Source organism: Cephus cinctus, unplaced genomic scaffold (assembly GCF_000341935.2).
Source record: "Cephus cinctus unplaced genomic scaffold, Ccin1 Ccin1_scaffold1073, whole genome shotgun sequence".
Lineage (NCBI taxonomy): Eukaryota > Metazoa > Arthropoda > Insecta > Hymenoptera > Cephidae > Cephus > Cephus cinctus.
Window position 1 is genome coordinate 285,091 of NW_014333593.1, and position 9,653 is coordinate 294,743.

At 44.6% G+C, this 9,653-nt stretch overlaps 1 protein-coding gene across 1 annotated transcript in view; it reads right to left on the reverse strand.

The window, feature by feature from the left end:
• The window catches only part of LOC107271983, a 28,401-nt gene extending 20,146 nt beyond the window's left edge, over positions 1–8,255 (reverse strand). Inside the window, exons 1-2 of the mRNA XM_025089225.1 lie at positions 7,952–8,255; positions 4,251–4,848 (exon numbers count right to left, since the gene is read on the reverse strand). Coding sequence (XP_024944993.1) covers positions 4,701–4,848; positions 7,952–8,235 — 432 coding nt within the window. The 5' untranslated portion in view covers positions 8,236–8,255 and the 3' untranslated portion in view covers positions 4,251–4,700. Of the gene's footprint in view, positions 4,849–7,951 lie in introns of the transcript that reaches the window.
• Positions 8,256–9,653: the final 1,398 nt, after the last annotated feature.

Here is a 9,653-nt window from a genome sequence, read left to right on the forward strand (position 1 = left end):
AAGAAAATATTTCGCAACATTTTATTTTTCTCCGTTACATTCTTACGTACCACTTGAAGTTAGCCCTGAAATAAGAGAGAAATAAGGTAAGATTAAAAGAAAGAAAAAAAAGTGTATCGGAGTAATAAAGAAAAAAAAATCCTATAAACCTTAAGAAAAGTAGCAAAAGGACTTTCGCCGGGTGAATCTAAACAGCGTTTACAGGACGATTAGATGTAGAGAGAGGGGTCGCTGGTCGGAGAGAGGAAGAACAAGAGAGAGAGAGAGATATATAGAAAGTGGTTAGAGAAGTAGAAAAGAAATAGGGGAGAGTTCTCCAGTGTACCGGGCATGTAAGGGTGGCACGTTGGTCCGCCACTGTCCCGAGTATGTGTGCGTGTGTACGGCACTATAAGGACGCCATAGAACGGCGACAAAAATAGCGTATGATTGAGTGAGCGCCGCGAGGGATTTTCTGGCGTAGTAGGAGCGTGGAACGCGGCTGGTGATAGTGCGAGGGTCCTGCTGTAGGAGCGAGAGAGAGAGAGAGAGGGGTAGGCTCCCCTTCGACTATGAGGGGCTGCTACAGCAAAAGAAACAGCCGCGGCCGAGGTAGAAAGGCGTCGGTGTGCCAGGAGCGAATTCGCAGAGTGACATTTAACCGTCGGGACGCCCTGCGGTGCCTCGCGGGACCCGCGTAACAGCTCGAAAAACGAACCTGTCGAACCTTCGTGCTTTTTCACCTTAACCCACCAACCCTTATCGATATTCCTAGAAACTCTCTGGAGATGAGAAAACACCCGAGTCAATCCCATAGCCTACAAAATTAACGGCAATGTGGTATAGAATGACGTTAAAAAATTCATTACTAGCCCTTATGCAACGACCTGTGATTATCGGATAAACTTTATAAGCATAGGATCAATCGAGCACGGTCAAAGTTTATCGGAACGTGTTATAGTATTTTTTTCGGAATATCCACTGTAAATGGTACAGAGGGTTGACATCCTATTTGAGATTTACCCCCTGACCGATTCGCGGTAAACGAAATCATCGATAAGCGAAGGTTTGATCAACTAGACGGTGGCCTCGTCAGGCTCGAGAGGGCGGGGGGGGCGAGGGGGGAAGCTGCTCTCTACACGGGGTAAAGAGAATGTGCCAAGGGATGGATAGAGGGGTGGAAAAGAACCGCTCCTAGTCGGGGGATGGTTTATCCGAGTGGTGTTTCCGGCGGCGTATCGCGTCCTATCGTATCGATATGACTGCCGAGGGTCGCCCTAAGTAAAATCATTAATAATACGATTGAGTCCATCTCGTGGCTCTTTTTTTAACTACAGACCCTTTAAGACTCGCGCTTTTCACACCCCAAATTTAATTTAAAGGATCACGAGGAAAATAGAAGCTGGAAAAATTGGAAAATACATATTCGGAGTCTAGATTCTTTCTGTAAATTCAGGTACTCCGCGCTATCCTTTGAGAGTAGGTACGTCACGCGAAGTACATACAGTGTATACGGTATAATACAGATCTAGGATTCTTATGTATTATATTCCCAGGAGCGGTGAGCCTATTACGAGGAAAGCTATTCCTCGCCATGGCACTCTGTGAGCCCGCAAACCGATAGGAGAGAAATGGTCAGAAGGGAAAAGATGTCGATTCGATATATTCTTCTATGTAATATAAAAATATATAGTATATACGTGATAATGTAGCTGAGCAGTATATCGGTTTATACACTGAATAGAATAGGATTGTATACCTTATCTATATACGTTATTAATTAAATCGAAATTGGTGGTATAAGTTTAACTGTACTGGATCAGTTTTAATTGACTGATAAGAAGGGGTTGTTTAATTCTTATCGAACTGGCTTTATTTTTGAATGTAAAAGACAGTTTTAAATGCCAATCGAATGAAAAATGATGGATCGTCTTTTGTGAAAAAGAATGAAATAAAGAAGAGATGCTTAACTCGGAGAAATATTTTCAAACGGGCAAATAGCATCGGGAAAACTTTCGCGTCTCGAAGGGTAAGATACCCTCCTCAACGAGGAACAAAACAGCAATCAATAAAGACGAAGTTAGGAGCCGTTCGTCGGATTCCTTCAATCAAATTAGGAACATCAAAGTACCCAGGGTAGACCAGGACACTGACTGGATGACTGGACGGCTGGCTGACTGGTTGCCAGAGGACCAGCAGAAACGGTACGAAGAACAGGAAGGATATGGAGGCTGGATAGGAACCTGAAGAGATATAGAGGGAACCTCCGCATTCCTTGGGGGTAGAAACTGGGAATTAGCCTCTATCTTCAGAATCCAACCCTCGAGACAAAGAGCGCCCATCTCCACCCTGGAGCACAGTGCTGGCCTAGCCCTAGGTCGGATGCCGTTGTATACCTGGCCTCTCGACGCTACGTCTTTCTGTAAAAGAGAAATGTATTCTTTAACATTTAATTACCACCTTGCCACCTGGTAACGATATTTATTCATCTTCTTTATGATCTTAGCTGCCATTGACGAGTCTGGGCTAATTAGAATTTAACGAATCTCGATCTATTTGATCTCACGTGGATGCGCCAGGATGAGGTTGTAAAATCGTAAAAAGCGCACGAGCATCGCGTTACTCGGGTATTGCGTGAGTTATGTGGCGCGTGACGTCATGACTTATTTATTTAGGGTTAATATAAGATGCGTTTAAATGGATTAGCGCGCTTAAGGTGTTCGCATAATTGCTTCCAGACTTGTATAGTAATTGCGCGACTCTTGTAATTACTCTAAGCGGTTGGTTCGATGGGATTTCTGATTCCCGCCAAAGATTCAAATAAAATCTTTCTAATGGACGTCCAAACGAAATTGAAAGTCTTTGATGTAGCAAAGGGGTGGATCGTAGAGAACGGAGGTGAGATATGACGCGTAGACAATGGCCGTTCCTACGGTGGGGTTGAAGTCGCTGAAGGACGGGGTTGGATTTGAAGGGGGGGTGCTAGGGTCCGTTCTAGTGGGGGATGCAAGTAAATGCGCAGACGCACGGAAAGAAAGTGGCGGCATAAGAATCGCTGCCGAGTGGCGAGCCCTTCGGAGGGATGATAGAACGTAGAGAAGCGGAGCCGAGGGAGCTCCGGGTACCACCGAGTGGGGGATGTAAATGCCCCCGTGATGTATCGGATCGATGCGGCAGCATCCAGACACCCCCGCCTACTACGCGACCTAAAAACGTTCTCCGCTCGCGGGGGATGAATGGCTACTTTTTTCCCATTGGATATCAGCACCTGGGGAGAAAAAAATTTACCTAGCCACCACCTACAGAACTACCTCTATTTCTCCTGGCTTATCCTTCTATTAGGATTTACCCGTGTAATGCGAATGCCGAATTCTATATGACGATATACATGGAACTTCATTGCAATCGTTTTAATAACACGCATGCATACGGCATACCCCTAAATTATTTTCAATCTCTACAATTTCTTTATCTAGTGAAAAAAAAAAATCATACATTTTCCGAAAAGTAAGAGAGCAACTCCGGCCAAAAATCCGGCTGGAAAAGTTCCCTAGGATTGTGGCGTACCACGTTAAAACCACATATGGAACTGCAAGGCACGGATACCACTTTTAGAAGTAACTTTTCTAAAACTGAAAGGAAAGTCGGTACTGTACTCTCTTTTTTTTAAAAAAAAAAGACTTTTGCAAAGACAGAGACATGTTCTATTAGTGCACACACGTGTCACGAACAATTGCACTTAAGCACGAAGTACTGTGAATTACAGAAAATCACGTGGACCAAAAAGAAGATGAAATTTAGCTTTTTCTTTTAACAAAGAACTCTACAGGAGTACGTAACCCTTATAACAATTCCTATCTGGTACGCATAGCAATGTAATCTTTATTATTTTTTTTATAGTTTAAAAAAATAAAAGATTTCCATTTATTGATAAGACTAATATAAAATTGTAATGGTCGAGTATAATTGCCGTTGTAAAACTCACCACGCGTCCCGCGTTAGCACGCATCTCCAGAGGAGGAGATTGAGGAATATCTTTTAATTAGTCGAATGAAGGCATCGCGTTGCGTTTACGGAAATTAGATAACAATTCAAACAGATGTTATGCACTTTAATACAGATAGATAAAACCCGTGGTGGAATTGCTCCGTGAGATGTGCCGTGATTCTTTTGACAAGTTTAAGAAAGATTTATATATACAGTATATGGAATATCTATAGTTTGTGTATATACAGTGCATAGCTATAATATACTATAGCGTTTTACCTAGAGTATAGTATCGGTAGAATCACGCGTGAGAAATTGTAAAGAAATACGGATATCCGTAATCTTGGTGCAGTAACGAGGCCGTATTTCGTCCCTGGGATTTAGCAGGGATGTATCGTAACGTAATTGCATCCTTGTCCCATACCCCAGGGGGTAGTTTCTTATGCACGATCACGTACCAGTTCCTAGTATGACCACTAGCGCTACTAATACTCTCGGTTCCTATCAGCTGCCCACGAATCCCTGCACGCACTTACGCACTCACGCAATCTCCCGGTTATCAGCAGCACCCCTGGCGTCCGCGAAAATTGATGCACCACCGGTTTCATCCCCCGCGGCACCGCGTCGGTCCCATTAGACACGCAAACTGTCGGTTTTCCTCCGGGTGGAATTAATGATTCTTCTTTTCTTCTTGCTACTTTTGTTTTTCAGTCTGGCATCGCCTTGCATGATTCTCAACTTGGCGTGGACGATTCTTTCCAAAGGATGAATTTCTGCCGTGTGTATGAGGCTGTTGTATTTCCAGGGGATGGTATTCGCTGCCGTGTAACTAACGAGGCCACGTGCACCCATGTTTTTACGATCCCGACACGTGATGGTGACCTGAAATAAATTGTGATTAGAGAAAAGAAGAAAAAAATTAATAGAAATATATTTTTGACAATTGTATCAGTCGCAGTTTTATGGGCGTTGACAGGATCCTTTTATGTAAATATTGTCTGTGCAGATGACAGGCTTCGATGCTCTCGATGCAAACCATCCAATGAAGCATCGAATCATCCCTTAGCTGTTTTCCTATCTGACTGTATTCATCGTAAACGGATTTGGCTTCATTAAGCAACCCTCTCCAAGATTTCCAACCCCCTGGACCATCGTCCCACACCCTTCTGGCAGGAACCCTCAAAGACTTTCCTTAGGGTACATAGTGACAGTCGCGCATGGTTACTATGGCAACAGTGGTAAAGGCAATCAGCGCGAGTCTAGAATTAACGTGGGGCCCACGTTGCAACCCCATACTGGGAATATCAATAGGGGTGCACTCTGCCCATTACGCGCAAAAAATTATTTGTCCACACTATGCATGCACTTCAAAAAGAAACAAATACTATCGCGTACCAATAAATTATTGCAAGCCAATCTCAACCCATTCAACCATTTCCAGTGCGAAGGAGTGGAAATGGGGGGTGGAGATCTCAAAGTTAAAAACGAATGAAATCTCATCCCAGATATTGGCTGACACCCCTAAAGGGTCCTACATGCAAATCTGACACGACTCACATCCAACCAATAGGAAACCTTGATACTTTTTTAAACTGAAAACTCACGCAACCCCTATCCAGCCTAAAGGGTAAGCCCGAAAGGGGGTTGATCTAAAGGGTCCAACATGCAAATCTAGCGCGACTCACATCCAACCAATAGGAAACCTTGATACTTTTTTAAACTGAAAACTCACGCAACCCCTATCCAGCCTAAAGGGTAAGCCCGAAAGGGGGATGGTATAAAGGTCGCTTTAGAGGGGTAGCTGTCAGAACGCTTGCGCAGTCTATGCAAAGCACCCTACGTCTTGGGGGAGCCAATGGTAATCCTTTAAAGTTGATTCACGGCCCATCCCCTTCCGAGCCAATGGTATCAACCCCCATAAGGAAGTCTGCACGCAGCACCCTTATCGGAAGGAAGCAGGCTGGTAGATTTAAAAAAAAAAATGACGCATCTCCACCACCAATCACACGGCAGGAGGCGGACGAGCATTCTGATTGAGACGAGTCTTCCCATAGGCGTCCTATAGGCTAGACAGCTATGTATATCACGATACCTACCCCATAACAACCCCTACTTGAACTTGGGCCTCATATCTTTCCCTTATACCCGTATCGTCTTCCGATCGACTATCCAGCTTCCCTTGAATTTCCACCCACAGCTACTAACTCATCTTCGACCCCCCCGTCCTTGCTCTCGTCCCCGATTTCTCACATTTTCATCCCCCTCTGCCGCCTCATCTCGAATGTTTGTTCAGGCCCAGCCCAAACTCTTCTTTGCTTCGGATACTTCGATCACGTATTGTATAATTGATTAGGCCCAATCTCATTTAAACTAACCCAGAACCCCAATAGTAAGGGTAGCTCAGTGAATTCAGAAATTTCGACTATGGAATACAAAAATGTAACGTTTAAGGGATGCTTTATATATTTACAATATATATGCACCATAAGGCCGCCCTGGATCTCGTGGTTTAGCAATGCCAATGTTTGAACAAAGAGGTCGCCCGATAAGCCGATACTCTGTGGCTTAAAGGATTAGCTGTTACCCCGCCGCGAGAAGAGCAGGTCAAGATACCAACGAGTGCAAGGGGTAGTTGGCGGTAAGGGTGCGGGCTGTGAGGTTGCGTGTAAGGCAATTTTAGAAGAAATTTTAAAAGAATGAAAAATACAGATCTGACTCTCTGAAGTGAGTGAGGTCGCCAGAACGTTAAGTAGAGGGGAGGTTAAGCAAGCAACGAGAATAGGGGTTGCGGGGTCCAGCGAGGGGAATGAAAGCCTGAAAGTGGAAGGGGAAACCGAAGGGGGACGTTCTTCGAGAGAAGCCGAGCGCGTTGGTTGCAGGGCTGTAGTTGTTGGCGTCCATTTCTTCCTTCTTTTAATCTTACTTTCCCGCAAACGGGCAGCCAGGCGTTAATTCAACGGCATTGATTGCCACGCGAATCCAAGACCCGTCGTCCTACCCTCCTTTTTCTACCCCCTGGCACTCGCTACCCACCTATACCTATACAGAGCCACCCTCTGCCACCGGCATCCTTCACGCCTGCCTCCACCAACCCTCCTGCCAACTTTAACTCCTATATGACTACTATATGCCCCACGAGCACCGTCTAACATACTGTATATTTTGCTACTTGCACTTCGACCCTTGATCATCCCCGGGAAGAATGTCACAGTTAAAAATATTTATTTACAAAAAATCGCGAACTCATCCTGAATTGTAATTTGCGGAGGGAAGAAAATCTCGTAAGTCCAGTAGAATTGGGATCAGGCGAAGGAAACGGTAAAAATCGTTAAATGGGGGTAGGTATTAGCAGAAGGTCCCAATTTCAGGTAGGAAGAAAGGGCTTAAGGAAAGGGTCATGGTGTCACGATATCACCATGGAGAATCATGCTTAATAAGGAGTTTCCCGAGTTTATGGCGATGGCCCGTAGTTCGCGGGGTTGATGCAAACGATCGAGATAAATGTTCGAGGGGTGACGGAGACGAGATGAGCGAGAGCCAGGATCCTTCAAGGGCGTAAACGGGGGTTGGTCACGGGAGAATGCTAGAATGGTCGGGTGATGCGAGGGGGGACGGATGGGAGGAAGGAAAAGCCAAGGGGGAGAATTGAGGGAGAGCACTGGCATTGGGGCAGGGGTGGGACGCAGGGGGGTGGCAAGGGTCGAGTGCGGGGTCAATCTATAATAAAGCTGGCACTATCTCGACGAGCTAGCGCGAACGGGCGACAAGGCGTCGTAAAAAAAAAGAAGACGGGGGATGCTACTTAAGAACGGATTACGGGGATGAAATCGCGGCACTGATGGCGGCCATCGATATCGCCTCGATCCCATCCCTTACGTATTCAGACTGAGAGATCACGTCTGGGATATACCGAAACCTGTGATTAGAACAAGCCCCTAAAAAGGCACTGTTACCGATTGACATTCCAAATTCGGTATCAAATTACCTGCTGATAAGGGATGCTGCAGTGCGTCTCTGTGTCTTACCATTTTTCTTATAATATATACCCAGCAACGTTCTCGCCTTCGCATTTCGTGTAAACCTGCGACCTTCCGATATTCTTTCCACCCTGAGTATTGCCACCCTCGTTATTCCGGCCGATTGGACGCAGTTGTCAGCGATTGGTAATTCAGTGTAATCATCAGGAATCGGCCGGGTAACGGTGGCCAGGACGTAGAGGGTTGGTTTTGACCTGGGGAAAATGCAATTCCAATTGTGAGTATAAGACATTATCCAGAATAATCAATAGGTTTCCGAGCAACCACGTGCTCTGACGGACACGTGGTTAGAGAGACGTCAAAAGAACAAAAAGAGGGGAGGAGTTTGTTTATTCGATACAAAGAAAAACATATACGCACCCGAATATAATTCCCGTGCCGAACCTTTAGACAAACCTACCCCTTTTTATAAGATTTTCAAAACCCTAATGGTCTTCGCTACCCTTGCATGTTTACCCCTGTAACCCCATCCTCATGCCTCTTTAACCCTGTCACCTGTTTCTACTACCTGTTATACAATTTATAATGTGTAAACGACGTCACGGCCACTTCAACACAAGGATCGCCTTATGCTCTGTGGATAACCCTTTATGCTAATAAGGGATAGGGTTGAATGTTACGTCAGCGTGCCTAATGACGTTCACCTGCCCGACTGCGTGTCTACCTGTAAGCAAGTGGAATGAATTAAAATTCAAAAGGGAAGCCACCCTATTTGAATAACCCTTTATGCTAATATTCACCATAAATGATTAGATTTTATCAGCGGTACATTTACAAACCTATCCACACAGTGCACGAAATCGTTGTATCATATTTAAATAATTAATTTACAACATTACAATATAATTATCAACAAGCATCTCAATTCTGTTGTCAAAAATTTCATAGGGATGCCTGGAACGTCCAAGTACATGAAAGACCCGATCCCCGAACATTTTTTTTAAATTTCAATTTACGACAAAATCGTCGATAAATCAGTTCGAAAAACTTTTCGAAAAATAGTTCAGCCCAAAAACTCGTGTATTATACGATCCCATAGTAATTCCGTTCATTACACATGATATAAACGACGTCTTATCCATAACAGATATATATACCTATGGATACAACTCAAGAATCCATAACAGCAATGGAGACTATACGTATAGCTCATAGCACAAACAATACAAAAATTATGTTCACGAGAGTTCACCAGGAGTTTCGTAATCTTCTTGGCAGCTTCTACGCTCGGGACGGACAGGGAAGCCGAGGGATGAAAGTTTCCAGTATATCCAGATGAAATGAACCAATCATTTTCGTTTTTCCCGCGGAGCCACGAACGAGGTGAAATAACCAAAAAAAAGAAAAAAAAAAAAAAAAGAAGAACAACAAGTATTCGAACAAGTGTTGGACAGAAATAACAATAACATATCGTATCCCATGGACGCCATAAGTGTCCAGGGATTGGGTCTGCTTAATAATACGGAGCTTTTAGGCCTATCTCGCGAGCACAGATGTAGTCTGGGGGATGAGTATGGGTAGGGCTGTCATAAAAGCAAGCTCCTACCCTTATAGAGCAACCGACTCCTAGCCAGGTTCCAACTCCCACCCTTACTGGGCTCGCCGGGAAACGAGGTTTCTTTTAATTAAACTGTCTCCCACCCCGAAAAA